General features: G+C 34.9%; 1 protein-coding gene across 2 annotated transcripts in view; it reads left to right on the forward strand.

The window, feature by feature from the left end:
- SEMA3A (semaphorin 3A) overlaps positions 1-18952 on the forward strand; it is a 495018-nt gene that overhangs the window by 329711 nt on the left and 146355 nt on the right. For both annotated transcript variants that reach the window (XM_057550500.1, XM_007170273.2), the window contains one exon: positions 11744-11863. In XM_057550500.1, coding sequence (XP_057406483.1) covers positions 11744-11863 — 120 coding nt within the window. The remainder of the gene's footprint in view (positions 1-11743; positions 11864-18952) is intronic.

Here is an 18952-nt window from a genome sequence, read left to right on the forward strand (position 1 = left end):
CCCTTCCCTTCCCTCCTCTCCCCTCCCCTCCCCTTCCCTTCCCTCCTCTCCCCTCCTCTCCCCTCCCCTCCCCTTCCCTTCCCTTCCCTCCCCTCCCCTCCCCTTCCCTTCCCTCCTCTCCCACTCCTGCTCTGCTATCAGTACTGAACACTGAGGGATTCTGGTGATAGCCCAAACACAGTTATTTCAGCAGCTGCAATAAAGTCAAGATCCCCACAGTGCCCTATGAATAACCTTAATCATGACCTCAGAGGTTTCCTCGCTAAGAAAAGCAACTTTATTGTATTTTTCAGGCTTACTGAAAATACTTATGGGTTTGATAGAACTAAATTAAAAAGAGCTAAAACATACGGTGTTTGCTAAGTCTGATACAGGGTATTAATGGCACCTGATTATTTCATAACATCTTGTAATGAGGATTCTGCAAACTTATAAATTATGTCTTATATATTATGTTAGAAATAGGTAATTATGTGTGCATTAAAAGATGTAAATTTTTCAGAGTTTAACAGTACGGCAGCATTAGTCATACAGATCTTAAGCCAGCTAATTAATGGGGCCTCATGCTTTTGTTATTCCCCTACATTCTATGTTAAACCAATTCAGTCATTGCGGATTTTTATTTTTCTTTGTTGACACTTATTTAATGAAGGGAAAACACAACAATTTCCATATATTTTAGTTCAAAGAAAAATGTATTTTTCCTTTAGCTCTTAACACTAAACACCAAACACTAAAGTATATTTAAATAATAAAATATATTTTGTACTATTTTTCTGGTAACCCATCTTATTCCTTTAATATTGCTTTTCATTGACTGTTATGCAAAATACATTTTGTGCATTTGGAATGCATTTTATTAAAATTTATTTTCCTTTTCAGGAGACCTCACTTATGTATCTCAATTTACATAACTAATTTAAATAGGATACATGGCATTTATTGGTTATGTTTGGACTTTAACATACAGATGCATTTTTTTTTCTTTCTTAATATATGATTCTAGAAAATAGCAAATAGTTGATTTATTGGGATTGTAACAGTTCTTCCTTGACAAACAAAAAATAGAATTAGTATTTTTACCAAAAATGTCTTAAATAACCACTTAAAAAGAAAGATTAAGGGTAAAGAGGTTTTTGGTTTTTTGTTTTTTTTTAATTTTCATTCAACACCATATTTGTGAAGTGATACATGGACAGTTTGAAGGAAATTCTGCACTGTATCTTTTTTTTTTTTTTTTTTTTTTTTTAATTCACGTTCTTTGATTTATTTATTATTTATTTATTTATTTATTTATGGCTGTGTTGGGTCTTCGTTTCTGTGCGAGGGCTTTCTCTAATTGTGGCAAGCGGGGGCCACTCTTCATCGCGGTGCGCGGGCCTCTCACTATCGCGGCCTCTCTTCTTGCGGAGCACAGGCTCCAGACGCGCAGGCTCAGTAATTGTGGCTCACGGGCCCAGTTGCTCCGCGGCATGTGGGATCTTCCCAGACCAGGGCTCGAACCCGTGTCCCCTGCATTGGCAGGCAGATTCTCAACCACTGCGCCACCAGGGAAGCCCCTGCACTGTATCTTGAGTAAATAATAGTCAGCTGTGACTGATGGACAATAATTCCTTTCAAAGACCTCTTGTGATGCTCAAAACCACATGAATGAGGCCTTGAGTGGTTTTTGCAGCCATCAGGACTTCAAGATAGAATTGTAACCAAAATAGGAACTGACCTGAACATTTATAGAAAAGTAAACTAACAACCTTCTTGAGTGCTCTCCGTGGTTTCTAGAACCCAAGTTTACCCTTTTCCTACTGGTTTTAGTGTTTTCTCTAAATGTCCTCTGGAAGTAAATCTCCTTTAAACAAACCATCCTGGAGGAAGTGCTGTCTTGTTGGTATTAGATTCAGATGCAAGAATACAACAGGAAAAGCAGGACAAAGACACTGGTTATTTTTATGTATCTTGAGAGTAGATCATTTTTAAGTCCGGTTAAGATGGTCAACATGGTACAGCCACCCGGCAAGTCAGGATATGCCACTTGATTGAACCTACAGAGTTCCTGTGTCACTAAGTGTAGCATTATACAGAAAGTATTCCCCATTCTCCCAGGCAGCTGGGAAGATACAAACCATCATTTCTCACAGCTCAGTTTTGCATCATACATATATATTAAATCAGCTGCTGGGATTTGAGCAGCTAGTCCACAATAAAAGGTCTTGGTGGTAAGAGGGAATCTACAGCCTAAGACATGTATAGTCTCTCTCTTTCTTCATATATACATAGATGGAGAGAGAAAGAGAGAGAGAATACGAGCGTGCCTTAGGCTGCTGATAGTGGCATTTCTGACAATAAGATTAGTCTAAACTTATTTTTTTCCAGAAGTGAATATGCAGGAAGTGAATTGCCTTCTTTTCTTGGTGTTGTAAGTTCTAAACATTTACATTGTTATGATATTTTTATATTACAGGAGTGAAATGCTCATGAACTTTTCCATTGTTGTTACTTGAGAGTTGTAATTAAAAAAAAAATTACATGATATATATTATTGTACAGATACCCTCAATAAGGACATAAATGCAATCCAGGTATCTCTATTCTGACTGCTATTAGCCGCATTTACTTTTATTTTTGATATTTTTCTGGTGCTTAAAATCCACTTTGTATTCACAATAACATTTCTATTGAGGGATTAACTTCCTTGACCCTGTTTTGCAAATGAAAACTGAATACATGCTAAGCTGGTAAAAGAATCTGTTTCGAATCAATAGCTCTCTGAATCTTCTTTGTTTATCCTACTAAACCATCTCTCTTTGTACTAAGTTTCAGTAAAACCAAATGGCAACCGTATGACTATTAGAAATATTTTGAACATCGTTGGAAATCAAAATTTCAACCATCTGAGATGAACAAAAAAAACCAGATTCTCATAAAATTGCTATTGTTGGATACATTTCAAAGTGCAGTATCATGCACCTGAATTTTGGGACATTTTTGCAGTTCTTGAGAGATTTATTTTTATATTTTTGTCCTTAGTTGTTATTCATTTTTAACATATGGTATATTATTACATGTCTGTCAAATTTATCATGACTCAAATTGCAGGACCTCAACAACACTAATTTTTGCCAAGTGAATGCAACTGAGAATTTGAAGCTACACATTCATCTGAAGTTGCAGTACAGTCTAAAATGCATGTTAGTCCTTGAATTTCATTTACCTTTTCAAAGGTCAAAGTTGACATCAACTTAATTTTTTAAATTTTATTTTAGGGACTTCAAGGCATGTTAGAACTCTGAATGGATAATTAGAATTACCTTCTGATTCTATAAAAATCATAAGGTTTCATTAAATCTCAAAACCTTGTTGTTTAATTGTTGGGAGATAATTTTTCATGGATCTCTCACACTTCTGCACATCTGATGAACAGAGGCACTCTTAAGCAAAAGGCTACTTTTCAGATAACCTTGAGAAATAGAGACAGTGTCTCCCTCAGAGCAAAGGGCAGTTATGCTCACCTGCAAGTACAATGAACATAACATCTTCCTCAAAATGTAACGGCCAGGATGCTTATGCCTACTATAAAATGTTCAGGTTCCCTCAACCCAGAGTTCCTCTGCTATAATGCACCTCACTGCATGTGCAGGTGTCACTTGGCCCTCTTCTCACTGCCCAGTGGGAATTGGAGCTTGGGTAACCGGCATGAGAAATGCTGATACTTTGACTACTGATATTTCTGTAAATAATAAAGTCATTTATCTCTGATTCAGGAGCTGTATATCTTCTGCCAGCATTTGCAAAACTGTGTCAGGGTAGCTGGTTATCTTACAAGTAGAGCAGAATCATAGACCCTTTACTGTTCTGATAATATTGATTATAAGTTTTTGTGGGCATCCTAGATGACCTCACAAATGAAAGACTGTGGTCACTTTATTCATTTTTAAGTATGATTCCATGATGAAATTTGATGATACTTTAGGTATATAGACAATTGATTCCTGATGAAAGCAAGTGAAAGACTTTTTATTAAATGTCACAGAAATGAGCATAAATTTTCAAGCGCATTCATGTGTGTATGTTTATTTCTGCTTGGAGGTAAATAACAGGCAAACTGATAACAGTTTAAATTTAATATTCAAAGAATACTAGTAATAATGATAGCTAACATCTTTTGAAGCTTACTATGTATACTAGGTATTATTCTAAATCATTTCTTTTATTAACTCATTTATGTGACTCCTTTTTGGTTATAAGATACACATTTCCTTTCAAAGGATGTAGTTCCAGCTTACCTAAGTGACACACCACAATTCTGCCACAGCTATTGAGAAACAATTGCTATATTTGCTGTTTGACTGTGACAGTGATTCATACCATCTACCACTTTGATAAAAAGAGTGATTATAAGTTTATAATTTATAGTCCTTACTGTTGGAGGACTGGAATTTTATGAAAATTCTAATGAACAAAATATAGCTCGCCTTTGTAACAGGAATGAGCACAGATTAATATTCAAAACCAATTTTATTAAATCCACCTCTCATTACCACCAATTATGGGCTTAACCTCTTTTAACTGTACTTAAGAAGAAATGAACAATTCATCATATACTTCTTGCCCAAGTCATGGAACAGTGTGTGGAATGGTGTGAGAGTTAAGCGGACGTGAAAATATTCTAACCAATAAATGGATGATTGATTATTTAAAGAATAAGATGTTACTCTTCCGTTAATAAGTGCTAGGCATCATACTATGTACTTTACACAGATATGTCATTAATACCAATTTTAGTTGAAGAAACTGAGGCTCAGAAGTCCTAAATAACTTTCTTGTAGTCACATAGCAAATGGAAAATGATGCTTTAATAATTCTAACCCATGTCTGACTGACTTTTAAAGCATCAGATTAGTATAGGTAACTACCTTCTTGGTATTTCTATTTTATCATTTTGATTTTATTACTTTTATTCTATGTTTTTCTTAAATTCTTCAAGAATACCTTTTCAAATGTAAATACATACCTAAGAATAAGTAACATTTTCATTAGATATTAATAAATATAAACAAATTTTTAAATTCTAAAGTTTAAACTTTTAACTGTATTCAGAAATTATTTCTAAAATTAATATGTGTATACATAATATATATACATATAAATGTGTGTGTAATCCACATATATTATAAATATGGAGTATATGTCTAAATGGATTATTGTAAATGGTTAAAGAGCCTCCATTTATTAGAATATATGTTAAGAGAACATTTTATATTATTAATTAATTATATAATAGCATTTAGTACTTTGGACATTAAGGACTTCAACCAAAATTTTTTTACTTTTGATATTAGACAAGGCAGAGGGTAGAAAAGAGGTATATATGAATTTTAAAAAAGCATTCCTCTAAAATCTGGATTTCATTTTTTTTTCTCCTTCCTTAAAGCTATATCTCATATATGATTAAAGATGCAATTCATCTCCCTTATTTGAGTATTAAATTCATTCATGATAAATGCATATATGTTAGAATTAATATGCCAACTAATTCTATCCACAATAAATCTCTTTAGATTGTAAATCTACCTACTTGGTGTAAAGCATTGACTTAGTTGCTTTAAGGCATGAACACTAAGTATTCAACAACCTTGCCCAGCTAATTCTATCCACAATAAATCTCTTTAGATTGTAAATCTACCTACTTGGTGTAAAGCATTGACTTAGTTGCTTTAAGGCATGAACACTAAGTATTCAACAACCTTGCATAATATTGGAAACCACAGAATGTCATTATTGAAATCAGAGTAAGGTTTTTGACTACTTAATAGTTCTGGTTTGGCAGGAAAAAATATTCAGGTTGGTTTCGCATATACAATTGTTTGCATTCATTTGAATATGAGATGAAGAAAGGTTATGCTAAGTACATATTGTATGGACCACCCACAATCAAATAACTCCAGTGAGTGGTACAAATGTAATAATTAATTAGATCGATAGCACAATGTAAAATAAAATATAAGCCAGAAGTAGACATTATCAGCTTCTCTGGTCCATATGACATTTCAAAGTGAAATTGCTCAAAGCTCCTTTAAATAGTAGAAGAGAATCACATTGGCTAACTTTTGCTAATACCATGGTCTGTAGTGCTTAGGCATATAATTTTGACCAAGTTTGAAGGTTTCAAGTAATTTGAAAAAAAAATGTTTATAGAATCTTAATCAGTATTTCTAGAACTTCAAAACAGATAGTCAATCCAGAGGTGAAAAACCAGTCAAATGGGATGCTTAATTGAAATGAGCAGTTAAGTAAAATGTTTTGGTATCCTTGGGCAGGAGTCTTCATTTAGTCTATCACATCATTGAAACCAAGTTAAAATTTCTTCTCTAATTGTCATGGATTTGAAGATGATATAGTTCAATTAATATGAATAGACTCAGATACTTAAATAACTAGCCATGAAGTAATGCCATCTTAGTTGTCCTAGTTGAATCAGTATGTTTAAAAAAATTCTCTGAAATCAAAACAAAACAAAACATTGAAGTGGAAAGGTCCATTGGTTTGATTATGCCATCATTCTTCTTAAAAAGGAAGGGGAAAATGTCTCCCCAGATGGACAGAACAGGCTACTCACTATTTCATCAGGTGGATATTAAAAAGTTCCAAGTCACAAATTCAACATTAGATGGCTAAGACTATAAATAGGACACAGTTAAGTCTTAGTTCTATTAGGCACGCCTCTTTGAAGAAGATATTTCTAACATCCTTTAGTGAATGCTGAGGTATTAGGAAGACATGATTATGGATGATCTGATCACAGCTGTAATAGCACAGTGTTAAAAGAAAAAAAGACAAAACATTATTGCTAGGTAAGCATGGGACAGCTTAAATACAGAGAGGGATGAAGTGATTGACGGGAACAATCTCACGGATTACTGCTTTGGCACGAAGATTCTCGTATTCAGCCAGCTTGCCAAATAAATTGACCAGAGAAGAAGAAAGTCAGCAGATTAACTTCAGGAATTAAGCTTATTAATGGATTTTCATGCAGAAATGTATCCACCCACCATGATAGGAAAAGGCTTCCTTTGCTTTCCCAGCTGCTACATTATACATTAAAATATTTCAACATAAATTGCTGATGGGATAGAGACTTTTTTCCTTTTTAAATGAATGTTCACTGACCTGAGGCAACGTTGTACTATATCCATTAATGTTGAGCTGATTTATATTTGAACTAGAACAAGTTGTTTGATTTAATCATGAACTGATTATATTTAAATATAGATTGTTCGTCTTCACAGCCTTCTCTCCTCTTTTCTCTTCTTTTATTTAGAGTAAAATTTCACTGCTCCATCCATAATTTAAGAACATGCAAGGAGGTAATTGGAATTGGAGGTAAATTACATTCTTTTATAGAAAGTGTAATTATCGGAGGTTAGTTAAAAACACCTCTATTCTGTTTTAATTTTCATCCATGGAGCAGTTGTTTTGACAGATGGATGGACTTTATTTTTGTAACTGTCCGGGAAAAGTCTTTGTAACACAGTCTAATCAGTGCTGCATATTTGTAATGTTTGTTTTTGAATCACTGTGCATTTGGCTTCTATATCTTTTTCTGGGGGTAGACATTTTCTTTCTAAGTTATTTTTCCAGGCTAATATCTCTGTGTGTAATTCCTCTCTACATTTGACCTGAAGGCACTAGAAACTCTTAAAAAATAAGTGTAAATGGTTTGTCACTAAGGATGATGAATCATTGCTCCTCAGGTGTGGCCTTGGGTTTGCTGGTTTATAACTGCCTTTACTTTTTACTACTAGGCTAAGTTAACAATTTATAATGCTGTTGTTCTGGAGTACATTTCAGTAAAATAAGAGGTCAGTATGGCTGCCTGGCTCTCGGGAAGCCAACTCGTGGCTAAACTTGTCTATGTGTATCAACTTAAATTCCAAAAAGGATCCAGGTTTGAAAAATGAATTCATTTTGAACTGATTACATTCTCTTTATTATGTTGTAAATCCACCAGTGCTGAGCAAAGCAGTGCAGTAGTTGAATGCCAAAAAGTACATTACATTCTGAGTTTTAAGAATCATCATGGTTCAAGAAAAGGTCAGAAACACTCTTCTTCTGTCTCCCTAGAGCAGAAATGTGTGAAGTGTGTTTCCTTTTTCTGCCATGCTTCCTTTTTTTTTTTTAGAGGAATGTCCAGGCTGCTTCCAAATAAAATGAATATCCCGTTTGGAACACTCAAAAACCTTGGCAGCAGCAAGCTGGAGAATGAAGGCAAATGAATGACAGGGATTGATACTCTTTTATGTAGGTTTTCTATTTAAAGAACAGTCATTACTCACAATGTCTCTTTCAAGTTTTGGGTTCTTCTCTGTGCAGTTCTTTTAATTCAGTGTTTCTTCCTATGTTGTTATTGATGAGTTTCCTTGCAGCTATTTTAAACCAATTTTGAAAGTATTTCATTCAATTTCTTTGTTTCAGTTCAAGTGTCTTAACATACTCTCTAAACCCCAGAAATTTCTCTCCATTCTATTTGCATCAACCTTCACTTCAAAATAATGTTGAGCTAGCCCCCAGGCACGGAGACAGTACAACCTGCTGCCACCTGAGAAAGTTCACTGGGAAAATCATTCCAGGCCTCAGGCCAGTAGGCTGAGTCTAGCTGCTTTGTAGGACAGATAGAATCCTTATCAACGTTCTCAGTAGAACCCTTTGCCAGATTTCGCAACTATAGTCCTGTGATTTTTTCCAGCAGCTCTGTAGAGGAATAGTTGTCATATTAGAGCGGTGCTTCTTTGACAGTTAATAGAGAACAAAATAAAATTAGGATATTCAGTGTGGCTCAATTCCATAGTTCTCAAGAATCCTGAGAATTTTTCAGTCAATAATTATTGCTAATCAGTTACCCAGTCTATGAGATAAGAACCCACAGATTCTATGATCTTAGAATTCATAACAGTTGTGGAAGTGACATAGCCTTCATTTGTATGCACAAGTATCTATGCTCATGAAATATTTCCTTCCTTTTTTTCCCTTTATTGCAGAGAACTGCAATAAAATAAATTCTCAAATTTCTAGTATGCCCTTAGGTGTTAGTAGTGAGATTAGAGAAACTGGGTTTGTATTTTAAATTGCCTGCATATCTTTATGGGTATGACTGTGGGCAAACTAAAACCCTGTTCTTTCCTAAAATGAACACTACATCCAGCTGGGTGTGCCACTACTCTTTATTAGAATATTCGTTTGCTTACCAATATGTGTGTACACATCCAGTTTCTTAATTTCAACATACGGTGCTGGAACTGGTTGTTTATAATCTTGAATGCTATAATATTGAGTCCACAGTCATGGATAGCTGTCTTTATGTAAAGGCAGAGTATGTGACCACCTACATGTTTCAGAGAAAGAGGTGCCGTAAAACATTTTCCTGAAAAGGACTTATTTCCAAAGGACTGCATTCTCCTAAGCGTACAAGGTAAGTCCTTTGGCTAAGACTCATGAGTGTCTTATTTGTAAATGAGTTTATCAGATGTTTCCCTGTCCATAGCCTCTTTCCTCTGCCCAAGAATCCATGCCCTATCCTCTTGGGGAAGGAGAAACTGCTACAGAATGGGGAGTTTGTGACTAAAAGTCTTGGAAGTTAGGTTATATCTGAGCTTATCTAAGGTTGTGTCTAAGATGTACCGTGTTCAAAGTGGTACATGGATAAGATGCATGTACTCTTTAAGCTAGGAAATTTTTCTTCATAGAAACTTGCAAAATCAGTGGATTTCAGTGCTTAATTTTCTATGTTATAATGCCTTGGCAGACAAAAGAAGGATTCAGGATCTAAGTAGTAAAACAGTGGGAGAAATTAAATGCGTATTTTAGTTACTCCCCTAAACTACTCAGCATATGATAAGAAAGCATGAGGAGTCGTAACTGGCAAGTTTCATATTTTTCCTTAAAAGATCTAATTCACCTTTGGGATGATATGTTTATAGGTCATCCTCAGATGTCATCCTAGAAAAATCAGTGATGATGGAAAGCAAGTATTTGAATTTAAATAACAATTACTCTTCTCAGATTTGGTCTGCTCTTTATTTTATGGAGGCAATAAAGTTAATACCAAAATCATCAGCTACAATCACAGAACACAAGTGTCATGTGGAAATGTACTTACATAATTGTAACACCTCAGTTATAAACACCAACTGACTACATAAGTCTAAATGTATTCTGAGCTTTCACTTGAAGAGTCACATGTTGTAGAGAGTGACTTTGGGAGTGTTACATACTTAGAGGCGCAAGGACAAACCCAACCACTGTTATGTTTGCCAGCATTACTTGCACTATAGTCTGCTTTTGATCTTTATCTGCATTTTTAGTTACATATTTGGCTCTTATTTATAAATGTTTAATAGGCAAAAACATAAAACTATGTGTATAAGAAAGTCTATGATCAATAACAATAATTTTCAATGTAATATTTACCATATGAATACTCAATTGGATATTAAAAAATGGGTATTGTATGGTCCATGACAAACTAATATTTTCTACTTATATATATTTAATTTTTAAGATTTTTCTGTACAGTTAATAGACCATAACATTTTATTTGAAAATGTTTTGATAGTTTGAATTTCTCTTTTCATTGTTTTATTTTTACGGTATTGATATGGACTCATCTATTTAAAAATAGTTGGCAAAAATTATGTCTTTTCTGCTCTGGATTTCTTTGGCAATAAAATTATCTAGTTTATATTTTGACTGTCTGATTTTTTCCCCTAAATCTTTCCTTAACAGGAACAAAAGGCTAAGATTCCTATTTGTTTGTAGAAATACATTTTCTTTCACAGGATCTACAGATATAATAGAGTATATAGAAAAAATATAAAGAGCTCTGTCCATTTATCTCTTAGGTGACATTTTATTTGGGTAATAAAATGGCAGGAATGTCTAAACTTCTGTAAATAATAATAAGATATGACTATAATTCCCTCTTATAAGTAGCTGTTTTTTACCTGGGGGATCCACGTATGGGTTTAGGATGTACATGAACTGCCTAAAAATATTTATTAATTATAGCCACTCTAATAAAGACCTTTCAGCCTATAGACATTCCAGACTCTAACACCTTCTCTATCTCATCTTATACCCAAATTGTCTTTGGGGGTTAAACGACTTTTTCAAAAGAAGGTGGTTTTGTCTTCTTAGGGTCTGTAAAGCTCACTAGTAAGCAGCACTACTGAAGTTCAAAGTCAGTCACCCATCATTATGAGTTACTAATGATGTTTCAAATTCATATTTAATAGAAGGTTCTATTACCTTTTATTTTTGATTTACTTTTCCAAAATTAAACTCAGAGCTGACTTTTGAAATTTTCACCATTGTTATGATTTAAATAATTCATTAATTAACCATATAATTTGCTGTTTCCCTCATTTCTAGAAAAGTCACATATGATAATCGGTTATCTATAACTTTATTCCACTTTTGTATAAATAAATTATAAATAGTTTTAATAAAAACATTAAAGAGAATATTATATTTTACCCCCCCAAAAATAAGAACTTCTATATTTCATGTAATAATGCAAGCGAACACCTTCTGTATTTCATGTAATAATGTGAGCAAACAATAGAATAATAAGCCCTAAAAATGATGTGAAAGGACACAAAAGAAATCTGTTCAAACATGCCTAGCAGCACCCTCCAGGATACTTCAGCCATGCTGACCACTAAAACTCACTGGTTTTCCTTTTGTTTTACAGAAAGAATGTGCTAATTTCATCAAGGTGCTTAAGGCTTATAATCAGACTCATTTGTACGCCTGTGGAACGGGGGCTTTTCATCCAATTTGCACCTACATTGAAATTGGACATCATCCTGAGGTAAAGCTGGCTTTTAAAAAACGGTGTTTGTCCATGACCCCGTCCTATTCAAATGCTTCATTACTAATTTCTTCAGTTCATTTAGCTTCTGGTTGCTATTCAGTGGGACCTACTTCGAATTCAGATGCTATTATTAATTTTAATCTGTGAATGCAAAAAGAATGAGACCATCACTCAACAATAACTGTGGAACGGGAGGAAGGAAGGAAGAAAGCATTTGCTTTCGCTCTGGATTACGGAGTCCAGTCCATTTTGCATGTGCAGCAGATGTCAGCAGGCTGAATGTGTACTGTTTTCTCCTTCATTTGTATATTGCCAGCTTTCCCCTCCATTTCCATCCTTAGCCAGAAGTGTCTGCCATCGCAGTTGTTTTCTTCTGCCCAGGGATTAAGAAAGGATGCCATACATGTGCACAGTGATCTGATCTCACGTTTGACCTAAATTACTCACATTTATGTTCTTGCTTAGCTAGGCTTTGCTTTTATATTTTGGGCTATTATTTTGTCAGTATAAAAAAGGAAAAAGTTTATTTGTCTGTTACTCCTACAAGATGTTTTGGTGAGAAAATTTAGTGAGGAAATTAAAGTTAGGTAAATTTAAGTACAACTTGCAATTAGGGATGTATTTAAAGGAAAAGTTACTAGTAGGAAAGCAGTTCCATGAATTGGATTTATCAATAGCCTTAAATTATAAGCCTTTTTATAATTTTTGGCACAAAATCCTAAGAAGAACAAAAGTGTTCATGTGGTGAGAAAATCATTTGTGACAGAGTTTTCTTTCAAACTGGAATTCAGAAATACTCAACAGATAAAGAATTTGTTCCCAGAATATTTCTGGAATCCTAAAGATAAAATATAATTTACATGTTAGCCACTTCTTTGTAACTTAAACTCTAGAGCCTTTCTCTATATTTTCTTAAGGGGTACAAAAGTGTTACAAATATGTTCTTTCAACCCAAAGACTTAGAAATCAAAACAGTTTGTGTTGTGCCTTCTTTGTATAAGAAGACACCTTCGAGGCTATGTGGTTTCTAGACTGAACACAATTATTATGACTTTCCTGATGATCCTGGGAAGATAAAAACCCTTTACCAAGGTCTCACCGGCATAGACATTTGCCCTCATCAGCCTCTTCTCCCACTGCATCCTTCTTCCTTCCTTTACAAGTATGCATACTGTTCTTGCTGACATACCCAGAGTTTTAAGTAAAAATTAACTTTAAGGAAGGGCAGTTCCACTTAAATTACTTGTTTCATATTGATGAAATTAGGAATAATTTCCTGCACATGGTCCTGGAGACTTTGCATACTAAACTTTTCAGTAACTTCTGGATAAATCTCTCCCTCTTTGTTTCCTTCTCAGCTATTTCCTATAGTTAGGCACCCTAAAATTGGGTCTCACTTCTCTGTTTACTGGAGACAGCTCTGGAGAACTTTCCCCACGTCCTATTGCACTTTTCACATCTGCCAGGCATCATGCTGTGTAAGACAGTGGGGTCCAGACAGCTGAGCTCCAAGCACAGGTTGGTGGAAAAGACATGGGCTTTAGGGACAGATCTGGCTTCTGATCATGTTCGACAACTTACTAGCTGTGGAACACTGGAAAAATTACTTAACCTCTCTGAGACTCTGTCTCATGTAAAAACAAAACAAACCTCTGTGATTCTCAGTGTCCATATGTTTTAAATGAGAAATTGACTTATTACCTCCAACTGCCTTCCAACCCTCCCAGCGGGGTGTGACCCACTGACATTTTTTGCTGTAGAAACTCCGGGAGTTCTAATCCCATCATTGTTAAAGGCGTGTCACCTGGCCTCACACTGCAGGGCTTTGGTCCAACCTCAATTCAGTACTCGATGCTTGATAAGGAGCAAGCTACTAACTTTCTTTGTGTCTTTGTTTCTACTCTAGAAAGTGGTAATGAGAATGGTCTCTACCTCACAGTTGTTGTAAGTGTTTAACATTGTCTAATTGGTAGTAAATACTGAAAGAAAAAAATGTGGATTAGCATTTTTTAAATAGAAATGTGTATCTCAGGCTGAAAGCCTGTTTCAGGTTTTATGGTAATAATTATCACCTTGCTGTTAAATGTACCTCATTCATCAGAGGTTGTATGTTACCGCACTCGGCTCTCATTGTTGCCAGGTCATTCTGTACTTAGCTTAATTTCTTCTATTTTTATATTTGAAGCTTAGATGATCTTGGTGGCCATTTAAATTAAAATATCATATATTGTTCCTGTATTTTTACCATTTTCCCCAAAATGTAGTTTGTTTGTTTTTTTTTTCTTTTTGAAGTTGCTCTTTAACAAAGTTCCTTCCTTCTCATCTCATCAACTACTTTATCGCTGCTTTATGGGTGGGTGGGGGGATGTGCAGAGGTACAGCTTCTGGAGCCAGGCCATTTACCCAGGAAAATGGAGGAGGCCATTTCCTCCACTGAAATAAATAAAGCTTCCCATCCAGTCTCCTTAAGGTGGGATATTGACATACAAGTATTTTCCTGAAATCCTAAAACTCAGAACCTTTGAGAGAAGTCCTCCTTCAGAAGCTCAGTGATCTTGATTTGCATGGCAACTATACATGGGGGGATGCTGTTCCAGACTGTTCAGGGGGTTGGAGGGAAAATGATTATGCAATTACCTGGGGGAATTTGGAGCAGTCTAGACAGTCAATCTAGGAAATTCTGGAAAAGATATTATCATGATGGCTTGTCTAGACAACATAAAATTTAATTTTCAATGCTTAAGCTGCCTTAAGAGAGAATCTGCTTTAAATTGATCTGTATTGGTACTAAAAATACTACACTCGGATTTAAACAGTTACGCTGTTTTTGAAGTTGAGAAAAAAGACATAATATGTGCTTCATGCCGTTAGGAAAATAATGCTGGTAATGGAAAGATTGGATGAATAAGAAATAAAATAACAACCAGGACTGAGGCCAGGATTGTTGGATAAGAGTTCATAAGGTCTCATGAAGTTTGAATTTAGTAACTTTTATTTACAAGGATGGATTTTCAGAGAGAACCAAGACAAATCTTTCTCCTATATTCTGGTTGTAAAGTAGCATGTATACTTTGCTGTTCCTGCCCCATTCTACATAAAATAATGAAATAGTTTCCATTTTAAACTTCTGTCCAGCCTTTACATATTACACATAATTTTATCATACAAAAAAAGACTTTTTGCTTTTATCATGACTTCATGGACATTTTAACATCCAGTTTTTTCTTTGCAGTGCTCTTCCTTTAAAATAACTCTTTGTCTTACATTGAGTCCCCAAGATTGTTGAAATCCATTGTTAGAAATTATGGACTTACCATTCCAGATGGCTGGATGCCACAGAAGTTAAGACATCACTTTTGAAACAAAGCAAGACTCCCTTCATCATTTAATAGCTTCAGATCTTATACGAGGAAATTAGCAATTCCTTTTAAATAATGATGAACAGTTTGCAAAAAAAAGAAAAAAACCTTGTTTAGTCTTCTAATTATTAAAATAGACCCAATTTTGCTTTTCTAGCATTTTAATAGCAGTATTTAAACTCCTCAATACTGTATTCCAAAACTACTTTTGCTGTATAGTGAATGCCTTATGACCACACACAGTATGTCATTTATTGCTGTATTAAGCAGATTTTGTGTTTGTGTTTCCTGTAGTACAATTGGGAATTGGTAGACCTATTAATTAACTCCAGTTCTATAAGATGTGTCAGTCAATTCTTGGTTATCCTCCAGTAGTACTTGACATTGCAGATAACTGCCAGTGAGGTCACATGCTCCATACGCATGTGTGTGTTTATTATTGAAATGCATGCAGAGTTCACGGAAGGAATGATTCAGAGCTAGAGTACAGATGAGCTTTGTGTTTAAGCTTCCAGCATCCATGCCATTCAAATGAAAAGTGTAAGTCATCCTTACGAGACAGAATATTCCCAAAAGGCTTATAGTATATGGTATTTCCCTTTCAAATTTACATCTGTTAATAAAAAAAAAATGTATGAATTTAGGAGGAGTATAGCTTTTCGAAGAAGTGTCTGGATGTTTTCTCAGATTCTAAATGGGCCTCCTCCTTGTACTGGGAAGGAAATCTAAAGAAAGATGGACCCAGATGAGAGCTGGAAAATATTAACTCTATAAATACTCTCATAATGTCATGATCTCAATTTATGATAGAACCAAAGGGACATTAAGAAATGCAATGAAGCTTAATGGCTATCTCTAAGGTCATTTCTACAATGACAACTAATATATCAAGATATAAAATAAAATGTTTTGTCTGGTTCTTCTCTTCCACCAAGAATAAGAGTTTGCTTTTATGTAAAATTTTGAATCACATGCTCTTAGTAACAGTCTCCAGGGCCAAATACTACTTAAGTGGTAGCTAGTGCTCTGTCGACTAATTTATACATCTAATCTAACTTTTTCCAGTTGAGTTATCTCTCTCAATGTATTATGTCATTGAGTTCAATAGAGTACAAGTTTATTTCTAAGAGGAAATGCTAAAGCTAAGAAATTTAGATATCTTGGTAAAACAATGAGGCGTTGTTTTGGGGTTGGTTACATCATTCCATCTTTCTTAGATCATGTCTTGGAGTCTGACTTTTCCCACTTTGTTAGTAGGTTAGGTGGGAAAAGTCAGGATTCCTTGGTGATTTCTTCTCGGCTTCATCATTTCCACCAGAGGCAGCGTGTCCCTCATTTGCACTCTCAACCTGAGCCAAGCGTGGATAGAGCAAGACCATTATGGTTTCTAGGTTTTTCTTCCCTAATCTTTCAATACTTGAATCATGTTGGAAAGTGGGCCATACAAGTTACCATGCTGAATAAACAATACCACCATTTATATTGCAGATGAAATTTTAAAATGCTTTGCTGTTTGTATTTGAGAAAAAGAATCACAGTTCATAAATTCTGTGACCTTAACAGCTCACCAGTGTATTTCTTGTGAGCTATTCACATTCTAAACTCTAGATATTATCAGTGAGGCTGTTTCTCAAAATCAACGGAACTAGTGGCCAAGTGAGGTAGTAGGGGGACCTAAGTTATGATTAGAAACAAGTTCAGGAAAAAAAAAAATCACAAATGGTGAAAGAGAGAGAGAGAGAAGCAAAAATCCAAACCAGCATCTCCTATGCCCTATTTAAAATGTTTCAAATCACCATTTTATATTTTGACTTGTTTGCTCTAAATATAGGGTATGAAAACACCATAGTTATGAGATTAATACACTTTTACCCTCTACACTTATTTGGCTCAATTGTAAAATGTTTTCTTTTTTCCCCCCTCATAGTATTTCATCACTTTTTATTCCTCAGAACAATGACAGAAAAAAATAGAAATGTTAACATTCAGTTCTCAACTTGCAGGGTATTTAGTTTCATGTTTTGTCAGATCTGGTTCACCTCGTTCCAGAAAAAGAATTTGAACAAAATTAAACAGTTTTCTTAAGGCCATATTGGTGCAATGACGTCATTATCAATTACTTATTAAAAGACTATATTATCCGTAGTACTCAATTTCTGAGTGACATCTTCATTCACAATCAATACAGACATAAGGACTAAATCATAAACAGCACATTAACCAATATATATTTTTCTTTTCTTCATAACTACTAGTAGCTGGTTTGGATCAAAGACTTTATATTTATTGGAGCTAATCTGTCACTGGAGGTATGTACTCCAACTTAAATCTTTCTCTTACTGTGCCCTTTTTGATTGATTGCTTTGCACTCATTCCCTATATAATCTATTTTAAAAGGAAGTTTCTGTTTATAAAAGCTCTAATTTGTTTGTTATCAATATTACATTTTTCAAAAAACACAAAGAGTAGTGCTAAATCCCATTGCCTGCTCACCTGTTTGGGCTGTTTTCATCTTCTCTTTTGTTCTTCCTCTTCATGACCCTTTCTTTGCCCTTGAACTCTAGTTCTGTTTTTCTTCCTTTATCTCTTTGTCTTCTTGCCTAAATTACTTCATTTGGAACCAAAGTTTAAGGTAGTGGAAATACAGCTTGGATATATAGGTGAGAAGGAAGGCATTACTTTAATATATTTGAAACTTGGGGAAAATACCAAAATAAATTTAGACTGAGTTTCCACAAATCAGAACATGTTTACCTCCTCTTGGAGTGTGTTTCAAATAGGCCTCAGCAAGCTATCTTGTAGATTTGTTTTAAATCATGATTGTTCACTTTGATGATAACCTGAGGAAATGATACAAGTCCGTTCTAAATTATTTGGATAACTACCTCATAATCATGGAAAAATCTTAAGATTTTAGTGCTCATGTTTGCTTAAGGCTTATAAGCATGTGAGTGCCAAGGATATACCTTTAATTTTCTTGGGCTAATAAGAAGGAAACAAAGGTTGAGTTAACATGCAAACACTGTCTTCCTGCCAAGTAAAGGCCAAAATGAGGTCAGAGTGGGCTGTGTGAAGGAAGATCTTGCTGTGGTTCAAAAAGAGAAAAGTAAATTACCCCAGAGCACAAAGGAAGGTAGAACTGCTCGCTTCAAAGACTAGCTTCTGGTAGTGGTTCACTAGAACCACGTTCATATTGTAAGAAGGTATTTACTTTTCAAGATACACAAAGATATTATTGTCCCATTGCTTTGCTATTGCTAATTTCAATTGTATTTGCTTTCTAGTTTTGTTGGTACTTAATTTTAACCAGGAAGAACCTATACTTAGCTTTATAATTTTATAAATTTAGTTACTATTAGAAAATATGCTATGCAAGGTAACTGGTGGCACACTAAGAAGATACCTTGTGGTAGCTTTTAAGCAGATAGTGTCACCTGTTTTTCACATCTGAGGACACTCCCCTTGCTCTAGTGTAGTGGCCTCTGGTCTAGGTTCCTCATGGCTCTCAGCTGCTCCAGGCTTACCACATGTGGTCAATTTGGGCGCGATGCGAGCTGGGGAAATAGAAAGAACAAAGGCTGGTGCTGTGAATCAGCGTGAGGTGATGAGCATAGCACTGAGGTGAAAAGGAAAGACATAATGAGAAAACCAGAAGTTCTGGAATAAAGGTTTTATTTATTAAATAGATTTGGGGGAATAGTAGGAGATAATGGAGGCTTAACATTTA

The sequence above is a fragment of the Balaenoptera acutorostrata genome, chromosome 7, assembly GCF_949987535.1.
Source record: "Balaenoptera acutorostrata chromosome 7, mBalAcu1.1, whole genome shotgun sequence".
Classification (NCBI taxonomy): domain Eukaryota; kingdom Metazoa; phylum Chordata; class Mammalia; order Artiodactyla; family Balaenopteridae; genus Balaenoptera; species Balaenoptera acutorostrata.